Here is a 23,734-nt window from a genome sequence, read left to right as displayed (position 1 = left end):
ATCATATTACATCAGTGCATGTAATAGTGCATAAACATTCACTACTGTATTGCTTTTTTGACAAATCCAGTGCATTTTGATTGTTTCCAAAGGTTTGCATTGAAAGTTAGTGTGCCATTATATGCATTGAGTTATAATATTCCATAAACATCAGGTTAATTTATTAGCTTAATTTATTGACTTGGTGTTGTATAGAATTTACTTAAAGAGAGGATGCTCCTCTATATCTTTTTGTGGATGGGAAGTGGACAGGTGGTAATCAATGTTTGACTTTCTTCTTTGCACAACCGAAAAAATGCTCTTGCAATGACAGCATAAAACTTTAGTCGTATTATTTGGTATTGGTTTGAGAAAAGGAAACACACACTACAGCCCCTGATTAAAAACACGTTTTTTGTTAGTCGTGGTTGATTTCTGAGATTTACAAAATGGGTTAGCAACAGGGTCACCAGGTTCTTCAGCCAAAGTCCCCCAATTTTAAGAATTTTCTTCCCATTCTGAAAAACTAAATCTCTCAAGTATTGTTTCATAATTTACAACAACAACAAAAAAAAAACAACCAAGAAGACCAAGTTGAATAGTGTGGAGCACTGTAGAAAGACATGATTTGGGCATGTCCTCTGGATGGACCAGAACCACGTCCCAAAAGTAGCTAAGATCTGGGAAAAGGAAGTAAGGAAGGCCAAAGACAACCTGGAGGAGGACTATAGAAGTTGAATTGAAAGAATTAGACCTCTCATGGGGTGAAGTACAACATGATGCCAATGATAGAACAAAAGATGGAAGCAGATTGTTGCGGCCTCATGCTCTGTAGGGAACTAGGAGACATAAGAAGAACACGGCTGCAGTAAAATATTTTAAATTACTCAAGTGATGAATCATTTCCAACTTTCATGTGTGTTACTGTTTGCCATCTACAAAAGAATGACGTATTTGAACTACTGTATATGGAGGATATTCATGAATGATGGGCACCTTTTTCTATCCAAAATAGGTTAAAATATGTAACTCGATAAGCAATCACATGAATAAAGCACTCAGTGAAAGTATTCTTTAATGATATTAAAATTTAATCAACTTACCACATGTAAATCTCTTATAGGACACAGTTGAGAAAGATGCCGGTTAGGTGGGATGATGTTGCAAAATTGTCTTAAGTATGTGTGTGTGTTTACCCAGTGGTTAGCTGTGCCCTGTCCAAGGATTGTTCTTAGGCCTAATTACTGCTGGAATAGACTAGTGCTGCCTTACAACCCTTATCTGGATAAACGAGTTAGGAAGATGAATGGAAACAACACTATAAACAAGTAAAGAGAGTGTTCTGTGCTCTGATATGAAAGGACAGTTACATTTTAAAATTGAACAACTTAATATAGTGCTTATTCATGAATATAATATACAATCACAGTTTCATTTACCAGGCAACACATTTTAGAAAAGCAAAAGTAATCATTTAAAAAATAATACATCAAAACCCATCCCTCTTAGTACTGGTGTCCCCCAAGGCTACCTTGAGCCCACTACTCTTCATCCTGATGATCCATGACTGTTGCAACAGTTACAGCATGAGCCACATCATTAATTTCACAGATGACACAACGGTGATAGGCCCCATTAGTGGTGAAAACGAGAACACTTAAAGAGAGGAGGTCAAACACTTAGTGGACTACTCTAAGAGCAATGACCTGACCCTAAATATTGATAATACAAAGAAAATCACTTATCGGCTTCAGGAAGAATCTTGCCTCCCACCTTCCCCTCAATATTGACGGCTCATTCATGAATGACGGAGTCATTCAGGAGCACAAAGTTCTGGAGAGTGGAGGTGACAAATGATCTTCTTGGCCCCAACACACCACTTCCCTAGGCAAGAGAGGACGGAAGCAGCATGGAGTGTATTGGCCACCTGCGTCTCTGTCTGGTATCGGGATTGTACTACTTCAGATTGGATTTACCAGCAGAGAGTGGTAAGAGTGGCTGAGATAATCATTTAGATCATTCTCTCTCTACCATCCAGGGCCACCAACATTATCAGAGACTACACTCACCCCCAAAATGGACTGTTTGTCCTGTCCTCTGGCAAGCAGTACTGAAGTATACAGTGCAATATACTGTACAATTTAACTGCAATATTAACTTCTGTTATTGTCTGTTAAGTTAATGTTATGAATCTGACTTTACAAAACAGCATAAGGGTGAGGCATTCAAAAAGCCTACAAAACTATTATCATTCAAGGCAAGCCTGACCCTGGAAAATTGGTGGCTTAAGGCCTCAAAATGATAAACAGGCTTTTAAATATCAAAATACAAGAGGCAGACTTAAATATCTTGAAACACAGTATGTCTCACAAGAGGGAGTACAGTGAAACTCTGGCTTGAACAGAGACAAGTCTCACCAGAATCTTTATAAAAAAGTATTTATTAACAGAAATTCCAAGATATCAAAAGGCAATCTAGATCAAATAAGTTTCAAATTGTAATCTAAAAGAGTATTCCAATAAACAGAAGAAAAAAAAGTAAAATAACCAGCTAGGAATAATGAAAACAGCACAGCTCACAAAACTCATCTCCAAAGACTATTCAATGAACCACGAGGGACAGCATGTCCCAGGAGCCTTTATAGGATGAAGTGATAGACAGGTGGCCCTGCCTCTTAGGGAAGCAGCCACAAATCACAGGAAAGATAAAGATATTTCAAAGAAACTGTACAGAAATATTGTTAAACATAACAAATACAACAATACATTAAACATATCAACTGAATTATAAAGAAACATAGCAATATTAACAGACGCTACTAAATAATTCAAACAGAAAAACACATGAAAAGGATCACAAACATAAGCAAGAGAAGGAACCTGGCAAAAACAAAACAGTTTAATTTATGTGGCGGATTATGCTGTGTAGGTTGTTTGTATGTATGTATGTATGTATGTATGTTGATGATTCTCTGTTGTTGATTCTCGTCCATTCCCATTATTATCTTTGTTGATTTTTGTTGGCTATTCTTGCACATGGTGATTCAATTTTGTTTTTCTGTGCAGTGGTGTGTGTAGTTTTGAATGACAAATAAAGTTAACCTTGAACTCCTGAGATGACCTTTCAGCTAATATTCATATTATTTTATTTATTTTTACTAATAAATGTATCTTAAAATTACTCATTCTTTCTCAATTTTTCTAAAAGACTTGAGTAATTATTTTTGCACTTCAAAGTATGTCAATAAAAGAACTGGTAAAAGACTGGAAAATATATTTAAGGAACACTGTAAAATTTATTTTGCTCTTATATAAGTATTTGATGACTTTTCAATTGTTTGTAATTTTATTATTTTTCTTGCTCTTACGTTTTATGTAAGTTATGCCTGGTTCTTAATTATTATGATTAAGACGGTTAATTATATTGAAAGACATTCTTAATTGGTTACATAGTATGTCAATAAAGAAATAAAAAGAGGGACTTGTTATATTTCAGTTATTTCTCAGGAGACCAGGATACATAGCCTGAAATCAGGACTAATTTTTATAAATACATTTCTTTTAATTCTTTGCATATTTCAAGAATATACTATATAACATAGATATTCGTAAATGTTTTTTACAGTTTGAATAAAGAAAAAGATAAAGAATCTGTACCAGAGATATTTAAATGAAATGAGGCTAAAAAGCTTTAAAACAGCAATAGCATTGTTTAACGTTATGTTTTGCTAAGATCACAAACTTATTAATGTAGTTGTATAATTCAATTAAACAATGCATGCAAAAATTATAAATGATGGTATCTTTCTGGGGAGCCTCATCTCCTGTATATACAATTTAGCTTGTATGATAATTAAATGAATTATGCAGTGTTCATTTGAGCTAAAGGAGGCATTTTCAAAACATAACAGTATGTACTGTAGCAGCTGTCAAGGGCTATCTCTTTACCATTTCTTCAATTCAAGTCTAGGAAAAGATCTAATCAAAAGGAGCTGACAAATACACAATGAAAAAAAAAATCAATAGACTGTAGCCTCTTTACAGAACAAACAAGCATCGCTAACATCAAGGAACTTACACAATGTTTCATCAACCGCTGAGCAGTCTCATTATTTGTGGTATCAGTGCAATATTTTAAAAAGCAAGTCTTTGATTATGGTTTTGATTAAAACCTAAAAGAAAATGTCAATATTAAGTGACATTTTTTTCTTTGTTGAGCTGATCATTGAAATGTCACTGGAAAGTTTGTTTAATTAATTAATAAATGCCTTATAAAATTATTATTACATTTCTTGTCCGATTGATTAACTCCATTTATATACAATAAAAATCTAAAGAAAAGGTGTCTGAATGGTGTGACATCTTTTAACTTAGTAGAAAAAGACATTGGAGTGTCACATACCGTTTTAAACTGTCGTTTTTAAATAGATACTGTATATCTGAGTTGTGAGCATAAATCAGACAATCGTTCAATGACTATAATGAAAAACGCTGGTGAATCAACAAACATTTGTTATTAAACCATTATCTAAGAAGAACAATTTTCCTTTATGAGTGATATGTTGGTAGTTCTAGAGAAAACAATTCTGGTGAAAAATTATATTTGTAAATCAAAACTTAACTCAACAAAACTTGTTTATGAAAGACAGACAACTTTATGGGTAGCTTACTAATTTTGTAGGGGCATATTCGGGACGTCTAGTCACCCTATATCAGGAGTTATTAAACTTTTTAATCTGAGAATCCAAATAAGAGAGTCTGTACCATCCTGGGACCCAAGAAGAGGACTTTTATTATAATGGCAGCAGAGCCATAGACAATTAATGTTAAACAATAAAAAACAGAACATGTTGTTTGCTTTCACGGATTTCTTTCACATGGGGTTGTTAATAAAGGGGAAAAGTGGAAAGTAACTGTATTGTTAATAAAACAATAATTAACATTGAAAATGAAATATCTCAGTGCCAGTGTAAATGCTTAGCACAAGTTTTAATAAAACTGCAAGAAATAAATTCTTGCGCTGCAGTGCAATCATGCGATCACTTTTGAAAGAAAGGTATGAACGGACACTTAACTTAGTCACTTGATTTACGGCGCCGGATAAGGAATAACATATTAAAAAAAATAACAATAACGGATAAAAACTATTTACCTAAATAATTTTTAAATAACACTATTCAAATGAGCCACACCATTAATATATATACAGATTTTTGTAAACAAGTTTGCAAATACTTCAGCATATCCCGGTTTTCATTGAAAATAACAGGAGTAAAAAAGTAGCTAAATTATTCCTAAAAAAATGAAGGAACTTTTTGTTTATACCAGTGATAGAATAAATCATGATGAATAATTCCGCGAACAGGCCAGTTTGCCGATTGACGTCGTGCCGAATGTCTACAGCTTGTTTCAATCTTTTGATGTTTTCTGATGTTCTCATAATTATCAGTAGTCCAAACATATTGTAACGGCCCAATGGAAAGGGCGACTGCTGAAGAGACACCAGTAATTGTTAAATGCTTTCTTTATTATATATACCCTACTGGATACTAAATTGCCGTCTCGAACTCTCGTTGTATGGCCACGGAAGACGACGACGACGACAATGATGATGATGCCAGTGATCAAAAGGCATTCAGGCGTCAGGTGCTGATCGGCAGTGCAGTACAAACTTGCGTAGGTCATTTGTGCTGGTCATTTTTTATGTCACTCAGCAATCAAAACCCCGCCCCCTTCCACGACTGCTGCACGGACCTCACCTGTGTGGCTTCCTCTGAGGTCCGGATTTACAATATCTTTCACACTACTATTAGATTGAAATCAATTGAACTACTTTAAAACAGTGTTACGAGAAGAAAGGACGAGTTAGAATAGATTAAAATTAGATTCAACATGTGCCGTGACAGCGAACTTGCAATGAAGCAAGGGCCAGTTGTCTATTGCCACTGGCACTGAATTTACAGCACTGCCATGGCACTATATATACCCCCACCCTATGTACTCGTCCTTGATGATTCTTCCAGAATCGTCCATCCTTATGCTGCACACGCCGCGCTCCGTTCAGTTCACCTCACAAGCTTTGACTGTGTCATTCCCTTCTTGTAGGCCCTTTTCTTATATGCGTCTTTGCTTGTTTGTCATGTTTGGACTGTTTTATTGATCGTGAGAGGGAAGATGGAGTCATGGAGAATTTTGTATTATAATTTAGTACTATAAAAATCAAGGTTTACTATGGTGCGTTAACAGCGTTGTTTAACATACCACTGCAATAAATAATATAATAACACAGAGCGGTATATCGCTCGGCATAGAATTCTCTGTTGAACAAACTCCGCTAATTTATTTACACAGCCCGTAACAAACCTGTCCGTTTTCAAGAAACATCGCCCTATGTACTACACTGAACTCGAGGATTTAATGAACTAAGTTCAAATTGCGCGCCTATTGAACAGTTTGCTGAATTGCAATAAAGTTTTACCGCTTTGAAACAGTTGGAACGCATAGCGCTTGCGCGCGCGAGTGAGGGAGCAGGTCAGGTGTCAGAGTTTAGAGGTGCTTCACGTTGTTGTCAAAATGAGAGCCTGATGAGCTGATGTCTCGCGCGAGCTCTCTGGCCGTTGAACCCGCGAATGGCCTCAAGACCCGGTTGCTTAATGCCCACAGTGATAGAGACGAGTCGACGTGGTATGAGGTGGAGCGCTTGTATGTAGCAAAGGGAGATACGCTAACAACCAGAAAGAACAAAAAGAAGAAACGTGCTCTATGGTGAGTAAAAACGCTGAAGGCCAACGGTAAGGGGGGCGGCTCAAACCGGTGAGCGGGTAACACCAGGCAGGCGCGTCGCTAAGCTACGAGAAAAGAGCATTGAGTGCGAGGACTGGCCACCGGGACTTGAGAATCCGTTTCTCATAGGGGATTCTGCTATTGCCTTCCGAATGATCCTAGTTTAGATGATGTTTCTAGCGTGCGCTTAAGTTTAGTCGAACTCCCTAGAGTCCACGATGTGTTAAAACTGAAGTGTTTATGTGACAGTCTTTCAGGCATCAAACGGGGCAAAGAACTGGGACAGAATTTAAGTGCGAGACAGTTTGAACAGTTTCTACAAACATGCTTTATTAATTCAAGTTTAAATTGTATACCTGATTTATTGGTTCGATATTTTTTTACTGAGGCGTTAATAATTCGACCTTGATTAATAGAAACAAACAAAAAGTTCATTTTTAATGACCGTAGGCGTCGTATGCCTCATCATCTTTCGCTTGGTTGTGAGTTTTCCCCATTATTCTTTTTCGTTTCTATGTTGTTATTATTATTATTTTTGAAAAATTGATTATTTTTTATTTTTACGTTTCCAGTTTTACCTTTACGTTTTGTTGCGAGCGTACGCTCACATGTTTTTGCTTGCAGCTGGCTAGCCGCAGTATCACTGAATTTGCTAAACCTGTTTATAAGCAAACAGCTAGTGTTACGTTAGGTAACCACGGAGCTTATCAAATGAGTATCACACTGCAGTCTAGTCTGATGCAACTTTGAACTTCGTTGCTAGAGGCTTCTATCCCGCTGTCACAAGTTCAGACCGTCGATGACCAGTGAGTGACTTACCGCCAACGGCTTTCCTCCATTGCTTCTGTAACGTACGTTGACCCAAGTAACTTCTTGATGATTCTTAAAAATGTATTTGCATGCAATACTCGCGTTGACAAGATCAACCCTTAATTCCACGTTTCTTGTTTGTTTTTTTTCTATTTACTAAATATATAGGTCAACATTAGTGAAATTCTCAGACCAATGAAAATACAGTATAAGAAAACATTAATGAAACTCTCAGACCATCGATACTACTTGTTTTCTAAATAGTTACTTATTTCAATTTCTCAAGAAGTCATAACAGATTTTATGACTTTTGATCGCTTATCTATAGCAAGGGGAGTGTTTTGATATTTGCAGCACATTCTGTTGTTTTCAACATGAAAAAAATACAGCCTGACATTGATCAATCACATTGCTGATGAAACTTTGGTAAGTAATGGTCTTCAAAAAAACATTGTGTAGTGCTTTCTTGCATTCTGTATCCTAGACTTTTACTTGCATGCCTGTGAGCCATGCATCATGTGTCTCTTGCTCAGTTGGTCAGTATTTAGTAGGTTAGGTTAGGTTTCTTTATTTAGTTATGTTTACACAGGAAAACATGAAATTTGCCTTCTCAGTTGCATCTAATAACAGGTAACAGACAGAATGAAATAAAACAGACAAATAGAAATAAGAAAGGTTAATGTAAGGCAGTTAGACAAAACATATTTATACCAAAATACTTCTTGCTGTCATTGTGGTTCTCCGTCTTGTCAAATTCTTTCTCATCACTTTGCTATCCTGTACTTGCATGTATTAAATTGTAATAAACAATAAATGCAATAAATTAAGATGTGGGATTTTGCTTATATAAGCATGTTGTTTTTAGGAGGTAAAAGTAAGAGGCTGTTTGTATTAGGGACCTGGTTATGTGATGTAACAAAAGACTAGATATAAAGAACAGTATACTGTCTGACGGTTATTTACACACTTACTTACGAAATGACAACTGCATGCATTTTTCCATTTTTGCATTCTGTATCTCACGCTTGACACTTGGCAGATGTCGCTGTCTTTCTTTTTCTTCTTCCTATTATGGTGATCTTCATAATGTAATTGATCTCTGCAATTTTCTTGATGCTTAGCAGATGTTGCTGCTCTGTTTTCTTTCTGCCATTTTACTTGGTTTAGTGATTGCCTTGCCTTAATAAAACCATGACCTCTGATCCCTTTGTTGAGGTTGCTACTACCTAAATTTTTTAAATTTGTGTAACATATCGGATCATAGGCCTTTGATTGAGACCAGGATCAAGGTTCTAACCACAGTAGTCTGTGAGTAATCATGTGACAGTTGCACAGACCTTAGCATTTTATGCTCTATATAGTGATTTTAAGTATTACCAAGGTCTTTTTGCTTGGTAACCTCTCCCCACCAAATAGATTACTGACTAGCATGTTCAATTTTGAATTCACAGTCTGAAAACAGATTTTCCTCTCACATTCTCAAAAGGTGCATGTTAGGCTATTTGACAATTTTAAATTCATCTGCTGAGTGTGAGTGTACCCAGCACCCTGTCTAGGGTTGCTTTCCACCTTGGCTCCCTGTTGCACTAAATTAGCAAAGTTAGCCACCTTATTTGCATTTAATAATTTTCTATTAACAATCATATAGCTTGACTTTCACTGATGTACAATAAATAATTGTGTGCCTCTTTTTTATATTTTAAGTGAAATTTACTTTTTATGTGCATATTGCTTCCTTCTCATGTGCTTTCTTTTTATACTGGAAGCACAGTAACAAGCTTTGCATATCCTAATGTTCGTAATGTTTCTTGTAGCATATACAATGTTTTGCACCCAACTCATAGTCCTTACATTTTTGGTGTTGTGGTGCAGTGGAAAAATCCTACTAAGTTTTGTCAGTCGGTCAGTCATTTTCCAACCCGCTATATCCTAACACAGGGTCACGGGGGTCCACTGGAGCCAATCCCAGCCAGTACAGGGTGCAAGGCAGGAAGAAACCCGGGCAGGATGCCAGCCCACCGTAGGACACACAAAGCACACACTTGGGACAATTTTAGGATTGCCAATGCACCTAACCTGCATGTCTTTGGACTGTGGTAGGAAACCGGAGCACCTGGTGGAAACCCACGCAGACATGGGAAGAACAACTCAGTTTTGTTAATTATTTTATTTGTATACGGATTAACATTTTAATCCAAAGAAAATTGTTTGCATCAGATGCTGCCTGATGAAGTTGATTCTAAAAGAAACTGCTCAGAGATGCATAGTGCCAATTAGTTTGCACAGATAACCAAGAAGGATGACAGGGCCATAGTATATTGTTTATTTTGATTATACTACATTGGTTATTGGTTATTATTTGTTATATCTGCCCTGTACAATATTTGTTTACAAAGGCTAAAAGGCAAACAGAAATGCAATTTGTTTGTATGTTCCAGTGTTCAGTAGCAATAAATAGCTTTTCTTCTTCATAAGATGTATGTGATGAGTATTATTAAACTATTAATAAGCTTACTCCGTAATAGTGGTATAAAATTCACAGAAAAAGACAAATTGTTAATTGCAGTTACTGTATTTGTATGACAGTTGATTGTCTGCTAAAAATTTCATGATCATGACAGCCCTAGCTATGACCTGCGTTCATCATGGTGATCCATTAACCCCAGGATTTTTGTTGCTGGCAATTCCGGATTTCGAAAACACAAATGTGGCAAAATAGGGTTGTCAGCAAAAAATATAAGAAACACAAGTCTACATTATGCATGCTATCATAATATCATTGGCTCTGTTTACAAACCTGGCAAATTTTAATTCAGTTGTACAAGTTCTATTTTTTATCACAATACAAGAACCAACCTTGAATGGGGTGTCATGTTCAAGCTAATCCTAACCTGTTTGCCTTTGAGATATACAGTAGAAGAAATAAAAACACATAAGAAGTACATGTAGACATCACCCAGAGGTTAAGCTCTAGAGTTGAGGAAACAATGCTAACCACTATACCAATTTGTTTCTTGTTAATCAAACATTCATCCATCCATTTTCCAACCAGCTGAATCCGAACACAGGGTCACAAGGGTTTGCTGGAGCCAATCCCAGCCAACACAGGGCGTAAGGCAGGAAGTAATCCTGGGAAGGGCGCCAACCCACCTCAGGACACACACACACACACATCAAGCACACACTAGGGCCAATTTCGAATCGCCAATGCACCTAACCAGCATGTCTTTGGATTGTGGGAGGAAACTGGAGCACCCGGAGGAAACCCACACAGACACGGGGAGAACATGCAAACTCCACGCAGGGAGGTCTCCTTACTGCAAGGCAGCAGTGCTACCACTGTGCCATCATGCTTCCTTGTTAATCAGACAAATATAAATTTGTTATTCTCATTAATTTCACTGGAAAACAATTGCTTTCCAGGCAAATGTCTTGTTCTTCCCACAGTGTTTGCCTCTTATCCTTGTGTATTCATATCAGATGTGCACATCCTGGACAGGGAGGAACGCTGGTTTGAGTGAGGAGTCAAGGAGGCCATTTACGTGAAAAAGGAACGACCATCTCTGAACCGATGAGGGTGCCTAAGGGTATATCTTTCACCATCTTACAATGCTGTGATTGCAGCCATTCCCCAACTCTCTGTGAATGGTACTCATGGCCATTGATCAATGGACAATTTACACATCATTGATCACACAGCCCATTGTTAGTCAGTGGTGCAAGTTTCGGTCATTATGCAAAGGTACTGTTTATAAGGTTGGAGAAACCTGCAGTCAACTGAGACTGAAGAAGTCACTTGGATGAGTGATGTAAATAACGCATCTCCCTGGAAAAGAACCATGTCCAGATGAGCTGAATCAACTTTCTAGAATATTCATATCAGACACTTTCATCTCTCTCACTGTACTAACTGTTTTTAGGTACATTCACATATAATGTGTGGAGCACCTATTGAGATATCTGTGTACTTGTAAGAAACAACCTGAGAACAAATTTTGTTGAAATGTGGCACATTTATTCTTCAAGGAAATTTGTCCAAAGTTTTTAATTTTCGTTAACATATCTTGAACAGATTGCTTTCTACACAGTTGTAAAATTTCAAAATCTCCCATTGAAAATCATTGATGAGATTGCAGACTCCTCTATCTTAAAATGAAAAAACATTCTGTGCAACTTCAACTTCGAGTTAGTTTACTGTTTCAGTTTTGCCTTGACAGTGGTTGCACCAGCTTGTTTAAGTTTGTACATTTTCTTCTTTTTCACCTCCAATATCCATCAGTGCTGGCAAACAGATCCTTAAAACAAGTCAGTGAAATAGATTGCGTACATGGGTAGGAACTTGTGGTCACAAACTACTTGTCAATGAAGGATTGAAATCCTGCACATGCTCAACTCCAGTAAAGTGCTTGCAGAAACCTTAATATCTAGGGCTGGATTTATGTATAGGCAAACTAGGCATATACTTATGCAGGCACGACCTGAGGGGGTGCCCGATTATATAGCACATCATTAATGTCACCTTTTTTATGCATACAAATATTAATATTTCAGGGCAAATGCTGCTTGATATCACTGGCTTAAAAAATTTTTTTTTGTTAAATAGTCACATTTTTGTGTTAATAGTGTTAAGTAAAATGTCTGCGACTTCTGGAGTTGCTAAAAGAGAAAAGATCGAACAACATTTTTGAATAAACAATAGGTGGCCATTGGGCAGTTTACATTCCTCAAGAGGAAATACTCGTAGACTGTAATAGCAATAGCAAGGAGCCTAAGCACACAGATTTGTTATCTGTTGTTCCTTCTTCTGAAGCATTCGGACTGGGTGCAAATGAGTGGCTTGTCATCAAGATAAATGGTTGGTGCAGATTTGGTAAACTGTTTCTTATATCAGGCAGAATGGCCAGCAAATTAAGTGTCAAGGGCTACTTCAACTTTAACAATCGAAGCCAAAATATTGATGACTTTTCTCACTTTACTAAGAAATTTGGGACTGTAAGCAGAAGCTTAACTAACAGCCATTGTTATGGGCAAAAGAAAAATGAAGAGGTCCACCTGAGAGAATAGTTTGTGTACTCCATATCAACTGGGTTTGCGTACTGCCATTGCTGTCAGTGTCTCTCTAAAAATAATGTCCCATTTAGTTCAGAATACAATGAGTGGTGAAATATTTCTGATCACTTACCTGAACACAAAGGGTCAGCGGAACATGTTAATTCAGTGCCAACTCCTTTATTGTTGGGAACAGTTGGCGCTAGAACTGATTCCTATCTAGACACAACAAGTGTACTGACGCAACACACTGAAATGCATAATTGCCACTGTAAAATTCATAGCCTCCTGTGGTGTGCCTTCTCATGGTGAGAACAAACAACTTTTTTTCTCCAAACACTGGCATTTTTTGGGGTGGCTAGAGCTGATCAGTGAATTTGAACCCCTCCTGTCTGAGCATCTTACTAAGCACAGATGCAAAGCCTGCGGAAGAACGAATTACCTCTCCTTCATGATTTGTGACAAGTTCATTTACATCATGTCTGATAAAGTACAGATTTTTATTTTGGAGGTAATTAAAAGTATTTATCTGTAGTTTTAGATTCCACACCAGATGTCACTCACAATGACAAGCCTGTTCTGATCATTCGCTATGTGCAGCAGGATGTATGGTCCTGTGTGTAATCAGTTAGGGTATGGGAAACCTTTTACTGTAATACAAAATCCTTTTTGCCTATGTCTTAGTATGAGGTAAATCTTTCCCAGTCTATATCAGCAAATTGTTTCTGCCTTTTGAAGTCTTCCCAGTGGCTTGAATGCAAGCAAGAGAGAGGTTAATTGGGACCATAGTCCTCCTTATGCTTTATGTTGTATCCATAAGTTAAATGATCTTCTTAACCGAGAAAAGAGTATAAAATGCAAGCAAGAAAAAACAAAAAATTATAGCAATGTGAATGAAGTATCCTGTGGCGTTATGTACAATAGTAAATAAACATTTACTCGGCTATTAACCCTGCACTAAACTAGCTCAAATTGCATGTCATCATACCTTCAGAATGCGACAGTGTGCCTACTACCTTGTTTTGATTTGTTCAATTTTAGACTGAACTCGGTAGTGAACATTTACAGAAGTCTGTATATTACACAAAGCATGTATTTGTGCTATTTTGCACATTTGAAACTGTGTTGATCTGCCACAGAAAAAAACACAAAAGGCATCATTTGTAACGTATCAAAAATGATTGGGCTGGTGAACAATTAAGTGGTGTCATTGGTGATTATTGTTACACAGATATGTATCATTTTCAAGGCAGCTTCCAGTTGTGCTTTTCTGCCAGAATCTCCAAAACGTGATTTTGAAGGCAGTTTTTATATATATATATATATATATATAACATTCAGCTCTGCCGTTGCTTCTAAATTCACTAAATTGCCATGTTGAAATAAGTGTTCCATATCACAGTTTATTGCTGCCAACAAGACATGCAGTGCTTGACTTTGCTCTTTCCAGCACAAGCTCACCTCTGTTTTTAATGTACATTGGGCCTCTGGCTGGGATAATCTGTATATATTTAATGGACAGAATGAATTTGTTGGGTGGAAAATAGAATGTTTTGAAAGACACTGTATAGCAATCTGTAAATCTGTGTGAGAGGCATTCATGTCCCATTATATTTGGAAATAATCTCATGGAGTTCTAGTATCCTGTCTGAGGAACTGACTATATTTACCTATATTGTTTGAAATGCTTTGGCAGTCATTATTGGTGTTGGTTATTCTACACATTACTGCACTCCTGGTATAATTGAAATAATTCACTAGCTACATGTTTCTTCTAGAATATATTTTTAAAAATGTTAGTTTTCATTACTGTTTTGTCTGTAGCAGTTAAAAGGTTCCAAGAAGGTGTTTTTTAAATATTTATTCATGCATTTGCATATGTTCTCTCAACTTTGTCAATAGTTTATCAGTAGAAAATGTGCATGGCTTGTGTTTATTTAAAAAACAGAAACACAAAAAGCCCAAATGCATTTCATTCACAGAGTGGTGGCTCTGTGGCTAAGGATCTGTCTGCACTGGCAATCAGAAGGTTGCCTGTTCGAATCCCGTAAAAGCCAATAGGGACTCTGCTCTGTTGGGCCCTTGAGCAAGACCCTTAACCTGCAATTGCTGAACGTTTTAAGTAGTGAGAAAAGCGCTATATAAATGCAAAGAATTTCTTTAATTTATTTGTTTTACTTAATGCTCAGAAAGCATACAGGCACACGTCGTGGCAACCACGCATTCCCTGCATTCATTTGACGTGTCCTCTGAGCATGTCTTCAGAAATTAACACAATGTGTGCGCGAGTCGCAGTACCAGCAAAAACTCTGGGGGTGCAGTGTGATCAAGTCAGAATGTGACGTCAGAGTCTCTGTTTATTATCTACATGTGACAGAAAGCCGCTTTGCAGATCCTACAGGATCAATGTGCGTGCTTTGATGTTTGATCATCAGTGGTGCTTTTATATTCAAGTGTTGTCATATTCCCCAATGTAATGACACGATACATTTGAAACGTCTCACATACCATCTTCTGTGCCTTTTTTTATTTTGCACCTTCACAACAGCATCATAATGAACAGCAATGTATTTGAGCCACAGAGAAAAAAAATTGTGGACACAGTGAAAAGGTCTATTTTGTGATTAAAGTGGAAATTTCGGCTTTAATCTTCAAATGTTCACTTTAACTTCGTAGTTTACTTTATCATTAAAAGTCCTCTTAAACCCAACCCAGTTGTTAATAGCTACATGCTTTCTGGGGTCTTCCTCTTGATCTGACAGCAGCAATCGCCACACAGAACACATTAAATTCATGATATTCACGCTCTCTGCACATTTAGAATCCTTAGATTTATACTTTATCACTTTCATGATGAATTGCTTTAAAGTATGTATATTACATTTCACAAATAAGTCGTTAACTTAATTTAAATAATTAATACTGTTAATAATTACACATATGGGGGCGTCACGGTAGCAGAGCGGTATTGCTTCTGCCTCACAGTATAGGGAGTTATGTCCCTGGTCTTCCCCTCCTGGAGTTTTCATGTTTTCCTGGTGGGTTTCAACAATATGCTCTGGTTTCCTTCCAAAGGCATGAAGGTTTGGGGATTTTGTAACGTTAAAATGACACTAGTGTATGTGTATGCTCGTGTTCACCTTGCGATGAGCTGATGCCCTGTCCAGGAATTGTTTCTGTCTTGCGCCTGATGCTTGCTGGAATGGGCGCATCCTTGGATTGAAGGATGTAATCATTAAACATCCTTTGAAGAGATATTGTGGTAAGGTGTCATTATAATTTAATGGCTGTTTCAGGCACTTCACAACACAGCGAAGCTGAACATTTTGTCACCGTGATGATATCTCACACAGCCACCTGGTGGAATCTTCCAGATTTATGTAAAGTATGTGTGCAAGTATAAAAAGCACAACGCTTGTGTAGCGGTAGCGTCCGCTGGTGCATGCGTCGTGTCACGTGAAGTATAAACCTGCCCTTACTCTGTCATAAGTAGTGCTTTCTTGACTTTTAAAGTATTGCTGGCAAAAGTATTTTTACATGAAGAACCACAGTCATGTAAATATTAAGTACATCGCATGAAATATTTTTTTCTTTTTTAACACATGCACATATGAAAATTTGATCTTCATTTAAACAGCATAGATAAAGGTGATATAACAAACTTAATGCCACATTTACATTTTGGTAGTCCATTACTTAATTTAAATAAACATAAATGAAAATTTCATATTTGGAAGAAGTATGCCCCAGCATTTACCTCAAATAATTATTGAAATGTCATACCTTTTAATTTGCTTCTTTGATTTTAAAGTGTGTGTTGTCATCATGCCTAGACTGAAATAGTTCCCTGTGGCGTTAAGAAATAAAGTTATACCTTATAGTTGCTTATGAACTACAGAGACAACTGTATTTCAAACCAAACTTTTGCCTACTTGTGTACAGTAAATAGTCATAATTTGTCAGTGTCGGATAACTGCATCCATCCATTCATTTTCCAACCCGCTATATCCTAACTACAGAGTCACAGGGGTCTGCTGGAGCCAATCCCAGCCAACACAGGGCACAAGGCAGGGAACAAATCCCGGGCAGGGCGCCAGCCCACTGCAGCAGATAACTACACTATTCAGTAATTCACAGTAATTCTCATTGCACCAGAAGCAGCATGTAAGCCCTCATCCCTTCAATTTATGCACCCTCTGCTCCCAAAATCTTACAAGCTGAAAGAAAAAAAAGCAGCATCTCCCCCCACCCCCCCCTTTCTTCAAAATTCTTGTATCCGTTATGTGGTAAAATGCTTTACTAATGATTATATTTTCTTAAGTTTATATATTGTTTTAGCAGGTGATTTGATTGTGATAAAGTTTGTCCTGAATGATTATGTTTTGCAATTCTGTTTCAAGAATTGGTTGATAAAACAGTTTTGAAAAAAGTTAACTTTAGCTATCAAAGGCATCATAAAGATATTATGTTTTACTCAGTGTTTGGTGTAGTTTAACTGTTATATTTAATTATTTTATACCATTCTCAGAAATAAATGTCATTATGTTTAGATAACAGCAAATAAAAGGAATAGGTGTACTTTTGTCCTCTGTGCTCTATTCTGTGACTCTCTGTTCAGACTCCTTAAAGGCAAGTGTAGGGAACCATTACAAATAATGTAATCATAAAAAAAGTAGTGTCAATTTAAGTCGATACTTACCTACTCAAAATGAGTTTTAAACAGAAGGCATGTCACATTTAAGGAGTGCAGGCATAAGCCTCACCACTGTTGTATTACTGGAGTTGACTCCTTAAGTTAAAGTTTATGATAATTAATATTATAATTACAAGACTATTTCCTAGTTTTTACATTGATTCCATGTCACACATTGGGCTACATTAGTAGTGCAAGGTTATGCCATGTTTACATGTTGATGGTAAAAAAAAAAAAAATGAGACACCATGGGTAAAGCAGTATCATCAAATTTACGACAGTGACAGAAGCTACATGACAAGACTGTGTACATAGTGTAATTGTTGCAATCGTTTTTTGATGGGAATGTAATGCTCTAACATAGCTAAGATGACGTAAAGTTAGTGTTACATCATCTTGGTTTATCACATTCTGCAGGCATTCCCCCAAGGTAAAGGAGCGATGTTAAAATGTTTAGAAACCTTTAGTTTGCTTAAAGAAGTCTGTATTGTTAACTGTAGCAAGTGTGCTAGCTTTTGCAAACTGTTAACCCTCAGCAACGACTGTATCTTGTACTTCAAAAATAAAAAAATTGTCTGATATATTATTTTCAGCATCAATCCTGCTCCATGCCCTGTTCCTTTTGACCCTAGCACATCTTAGAAAATACATGGATGCTCAGACGGATACCTGTAGAAGAAACAATTGGAGAATGCATGCAATGCCTCGGTTTATTTATTATTATTGGACATGATTTCTGCCTTTTTTTTTTTTTTTCGAGATTTGTTAATCTGGTGCAGTAGCTCTGAGAGGCATTTTCATGCTTAGTTTTTACTCACTCTTTAATCTAGTATTACTGTGCGTTCCAAAGTAATAAGTCTCCTATGCAGTCATTTATCAGTGTGGTACTGATACTGTAAAATAACTGGTACTGTTGTATTTTTGCCATTTAGTATCAACTGGTACCGAAAAATCACTTCTTGCGACATCTCTATTGCCATCTCTTAAAACTTTGACCACAATAAATGAGTTAAGTTGTCTCTAATTGAACCTGTCAAGGCATGATGTATGGTATAAGGCTTATCTCCATATATTGTCATTATAGACACAGCCAGCTTGCTGCTGATCTTTTCTGCCACATCTGTTAGCTGCTGTAATGCTGCCATCTTGTGGTTAGCCGTAGTATTTTTTTTTGTAGCAACAGCTTGTGGAATATAGTGCTTATAAATATACAGTCTGTAGTTCTGTGATCATGATAAAGGTGTAAAGCTGCTGATGTTTTGGAACAGCTAGATTTGTTGCAGGATGAATATTTTGATAATAATGACAGTGATCAAGAAAGTGATAATCAATTGGATGATGTGGAACCTGTAGGTTCTGGAACTGATGCAGATTGCTACCCTGAAGGCATTTATCAGAGAATCCACTTGTCACAACTGTCCGGTTCACACTATATGGACATTCTGATGCCCACTGAGTGCAAACAGTCACCAGCTAACAAATGTGTTGTGTGCAAACTCCAAGGGAGAAACCTTGGGCTTAGTGAGGTTTGCACTCTAATGGAGAAATGCTCCATGCTCCTCCCTCTTCATGTAATTCCATCAGTGTAATACACAGGGCACTGAAGTTTAAAGGGGACTACATACAGCTGATGAAAAACACAAAGATACACTGTACTTGAGTAAATCACATAAACAAATGAAAATCGTAAACATCTAATGATGATATGTACTCCGTTGTCTTACGAAATTTCTGGGGCGAAGCTGGGTAATGCAGCGAGTCAGGTATAAAGCACCTCAAGAAGAACTGAAGGATTTGGAACATAGTTCCCAGACATAAACATTATTGAAAGTCAGTGGGTAGATTTTTAATGTACTGTGCATGCAAGGTGGCCCAAGAATATCTAGCAGCTGTAAGCTATGTGTAAGGAAGTAATTGGGGAACAGAGTTCAAAGATTCATATTTGGCTACAAAAACATTTGAAAGCTGTGACTTTTGCCAAAGGGCATGTTGCAAAGTACTGACTTAGTATGGTGTCCAAACCTAAAACAAATGCCCCCTTAACTATTATTTTTTCAAATAAATCATAGCTTTACATTAACATTTTCATAAAAATGTCATTATTTTTCTTTATTTTCTGTCAAAGTTGTATTAACTATTTTTTACTTTAAAGAATAGCAAAATGTTAAACTTAGGTGTATGCACACTTTTGCATGGACCTATAATAGTGCTGGGAGGTATACTGGTTCATACCAAAAACCGTTTTTTATTTTTGTTATGATATGGATTTTTCTTATGCTGCGTCACCGGTTTAAATAGCCTAAACAACGTTTGGAACGTGGCGCAGTGGGAAACTGTTTAAGGGGGGGACCTTTTTCATTGCATCGCTAAACACGCGTGCAACGGAGTGGAGGTATTGCGCAGTGAAAATGGACAGAGAACATTCTGAAACTGAAGCTGTAGCAAACGATAAAGTTGAACATGACAATAGAAGAACTTTTTTAAAAAAAAAAAAAAAAAAAAAAAGGAGTCATGTCTGTTGTCTGGAGATACTTTGGTTTTAAAAGGTCAGATGTGGACCATTATTATTTTCAAATATGTGACTGCCGTTTCTATAGTACTGGATAATACTGCAAGCCAAGTAGCACTTTTTAAAAAAATTTTTTCCCTCTCTCAATACTTGAATACTGTGTAATAGTGTGACAATGCCGGTCTCCTACAGACTCCCTCTTCCCACATGTCTTTTGAACCGACACCATTGATTGTTATGACCGAAATGAGCTGACAAATCTCATTGAAGCCGGGGGATGGTGGAAAGTGCTCAAGTGCTTTTACTGAAAACAGTCAAAAGTAAAACCAAGTGTCCATTGTGCAGTGTTGAAATAAATAGCAAATCCATAAAACCAGTGAAACGTGGGGATTAAATCATAATAAATCGGTTAAAATAGATGTGAAAATGCAGTCTCTCTCCTCACCCGATCGCAAGCCCACCACCTTTTGTCTGCCCGGCTCACCCATCACTGGTGTTGCCGGCGGAGCCTTTGCAGCACGAACTCCTTTCTGCCAACCCTGTCTTGGCTGCCGCCACACTGCGCAGCCAGACCGTCCGAGGACGGCACAACTCCTGTCTTCCTTTTCGCTCACTCAGTCGTTCCTCGGATTCATTTGGAGGCCTTTGCAGTCTCTGCTCTACGGCTCTGGAATGCCCTACCAGAGAATTTGAGAACACAGCGGATTGTGGGCTGTTTTTAAAAAAAACAGGTAAAGACTTTTTTTATTTAGGAAAACATATTAACAAGAATGCCACTATTTATTGTTGTTTTTATCTCTGTTTTTATCTTGTTTTGTCTGTTAAATATTTTTATGTGGGACTTTGAGATTTGAGATTTACTACTAATGTAAAGTGTTATAAATAAATAAATAAAATGAACTATTATTATTATTGCCTTACATCTCACTCGCCCCACTCTACACGTTTAGTTATTGGGGCAAACCAGCCCCCAGAGCGCCTCAGCGTGCGCTCCCTCACAGAGCCCCAGCTCATGCTGCCTTCTCCTTCCTGGTGTCTGGTTCGTATCCCATGACTGCCTTTTCCCTTCTTTAACCTCCTTCTGTTCTATCTTTTCTTTTTTCTTCCCCCTATCCTGCCGACCCATAAATATATGTGTCTGTGGGCGCAGCGCCTTAATCATAAGTCGCAGGAAGCCGATGAAGCAATTCAGAATAATCGCACCCACCGGTGCGACTCACCCAAATTACCTCTTCAACTCCCCGTGGTCATGCAATCGCACCCATGGAGACGGACACGGCTAACTGGATTTAAAAATTGGCCATATTTTTTTTTTTTTTTTTTTTTTGCTGCCACGGACCCGCTATACCACAAATAGCATTATAAATGTAAGTTGCAGTTTTATTATTTATGTATATAGCTTAGCTTGAAGCAAGGTCCATATTAATGCAATTTGCAGTATAATGGTTTAGTTGGTGAAGATGTCATCACCAAGTTGCACTTGTTTTAGGGCTGCACGATAACAGAAAAAATTATTATCACGATTATTTTGCTCAAAATTTTTATTACGATTAATAATGACGATTATTCCTTTGGTAATGAACTTTTATTCACTTGTGTATTCTTATTGCACTTTACAGCCACAAATAAAGAAAAATAAACAAACCGAACATGTTTAGAATTTCTTAGCTGTGGTAAATAAATAAAATTACACTGCCTCTTTTACATCAACTTGTAATAAAATCAAATAAGAATAAAAAATTTTTACAACATGTTACAGATTTTTGGCTAAGAACACAAGCCTGTCAACTTGTTCGGGCTTTAGGGAAGACCGCAAGCAAGTAACTACATTTCCACTGGAACTAAAAACCCTCTCTGAAGGAGAGCTTGTGGCTGGTATGCACAAGTATTTTTTTGCCACTTTTTAAAGCCTTGGTTAGATCTTTTCATGTTCTTTCCACCATTTTAATGGGTCCCCCTCACTATCCAGGTAGCTTGACTGTAAGTAAGATTCCAGCTCACAGGCTACACTGGATTTCTGGTTGTTAGGTGGCAAGGCTTGTTCAGCAGTTTTAAAGTAGCTTCCTAAAGTCATCTTTTTCTTTGGGGCACATCCAGCTTCAGCATCCTCCTCGCTGGTCTCTTGTGCTGTTTCTTGGGGTGGCACCTAAACACAGAAAAAGGCATTTACAACAAATTTAACTAATTGAGACACAAAACACTAATATAGATCTCAGTGCAGCTCATTTTTATTACCATCATTGCCAAAGTCTGCATCTCAGCTTTGAGTCTGGATTGAATTGTTGTTTTGTTGTCCTCAGCCGTGTATCTCATCTTAAATCGTGGATCCACCGTAGATGCCATGTCCAATAGAGCTTGGATGTCTGGGTCACTGTATTTTTCGTTTAGGTACTCCAAAATTTTAGACTTGATTGCTCTTGACAGGTCAGTATCGTCATCCTTAACTTTCAAGATTGATACGTTGAAAAGATGAAGAACTGGCTTAACAAATGACACGCTGACATACTTCTCGCCAGACAGTGCATCTGTAAAATTAACTAGAGGGTGCAAGGATTTGTTGATTGCCTCTAGTACATCCATGTCCTGCCATGTTGAGATAAGATGACGAGACTTCTTGTCAGAGGACAGGACATGTGCAATGGCCTTTTGCTGCTCGATGATTCTCTCTATCATGGCCTGACGTGATCCCCACCTTGTTGGACACTCTGTTTTCAGTGAGTGCTGTGGGAGTTTCATCTCCTTTTGTGCAACTAAAAACTCTCTCTTACGCTTCCAGCTGTAAGAGAAGGAGCTCACCAACTTTTTACAGAGCCCCACAGCCCGGTCAATTCTTGGATCCTTCATGGCATTCTCTTCAGGAAATAAACATGATCAGAAAAAAAAACAGTAAGACACAGGAAGACTCTTGTTGTTTATGCAACTTTTGATCAGAAATAAAAAAAAAAAAATGTTTTTTATTTCACTAATTATATACACCTACATAAGACAATTATCAAACATTTATTAATAAATAATAAACACTCACTTATTCTAAACTCATCTGGGTTCACAAACATTAACATAATAGTATTTGACTAATCAAATATTTTTTAACTTTTAAATGTGTCTAATTTGATAGATTAGCAGAATAAAAATGATGATTATTATACTGTAGACATATGACTCATTGTCATTATAATGTGTCATTATAATCAGGGGTACACATAACTTTTTGAGTGTGTTCCTCAGGTGAGTAGCAGGAGCTGGTGTTTGGTACGCACTCCGCAGCGAGGTCTTAATAAGTGCAGATCGCTCCCTTAAGGTTTTGTGGTTTTTATCGTCATTGTGCAACTTGACGGAACACAAGGTTGCATCTTGAGCGTAATATGCATTAAACAAATGTATTGCGTTTCATTAAAAATGGTATGAAAGAATCAGTTGTTGTTTTGTGATAAAACCGAAATAAAATAAAATGCTATTTGAGTATGTATCTAATATCACGTGAGTGCGTGGCGCTTAAATATTGTTTAATAAATAACGTCACTGACTAAAGACTGTTGGTGAAGAGCGCACTGTCATTTGGCTATCTTAAAGTAGCCGAAAATGCGCACAGCTGCGCCTCATTTAAAAATTACCACTGCCACAGGCAGAAAATACGCAAAATTATTTTATTTCAAAACGAAACCACTTTGTATGGTGCTTTCCGCCGGTGCAGAATAGGGTCCTGAGTCGGAGGAATAAACACTTTTCGAACATAAACGCAGTACCTAAACCGAAAGGACATAAAACAAATGGTGAAGGTGAAATTTTAATCGCACGCTGTCAAAAAACGGTCAAAGTCAAGAGCTCTTCTGTTTTGTAAGCGAAAGCGCTGTAGTAACAAAATGACGTTACGCGTACCTGCGTACCAGTTATGTGCACCCCTGATTATAA

General features: G+C 37.3%; 2 protein-coding genes across 2 annotated transcripts in view; one reads left to right on the top strand and one right to left on the bottom strand.

Annotated features, from left to right (window-relative positions):
- Window positions 1–1,520: 1,520 nt before the first annotated feature.
- LOC127530013 (uncharacterized) lies at window positions 1,521–22,545 on the bottom strand. Its single transcript, XM_051935570.1, has 4 exons — window positions 22,058–22,545; window positions 21,785–21,968; window positions 20,307–20,499; window positions 1,521–1,635 (listed from the first exon to the last, which is right to left on the bottom strand). The coding sequence occupies exons 1-4, from the start codon at window positions 22,493–22,495 to the stop codon at window positions 1,521–1,523; spliced, it is 930 nt and encodes a 309-aa protein (XP_051791530.1). The 5' UTR covers window positions 22,496–22,545.
- The window catches only part of scap (SREBF chaperone), a 161,111-nt gene continuing 143,903 nt past the window's right edge, over window positions 6,527–23,734 (top strand). Inside the window, exon 1 of the mRNA XM_028817467.2 lies at window positions 6,527–6,743. The gene's annotated coding sequence lies outside the window, so the exon portion shown is untranslated. The remainder of the gene's footprint in view (window positions 6,744–23,734) is intronic.

The sequence above is a fragment of the Erpetoichthys calabaricus genome, chromosome 13 (assembly GCF_900747795.2).
Source record: "Erpetoichthys calabaricus chromosome 13, fErpCal1.3, whole genome shotgun sequence".
In the NCBI taxonomy this organism is placed as follows: domain Eukaryota; kingdom Metazoa; phylum Chordata; class Cladistia; order Polypteriformes; family Polypteridae; genus Erpetoichthys; species Erpetoichthys calabaricus.
The sequence above is the reverse complement of the archived record's forward strand: the minus strand, read 5'-3'. Positions and strand labels throughout refer to the sequence as shown.

Excerpts from the sequence above, each read along its gene's own strand:
- LOC127530013 (XM_051935570.1), bottom strand. The coding sequence starts at position 22,495 with ATGATAGAGAGAATCATCGAGCAGCAAAAGGCCATTGCACATGTCCTG. Across the intron at positions 21,969-22,057 it reads TGCAGACTTTGGCAATGATG|GTGCCACCCCAAGAAACAGC; the intron begins GTAATAAAAATG and ends TTCTGTGTTTAG. Across the intron at positions 1,636-20,306 it reads GCCGGCAACACCAGTGATGG|TGTTCTCGTTTTCACCACTA; the intron begins GTGAGCCGGGCA and ends CCTCTCTTTAAG.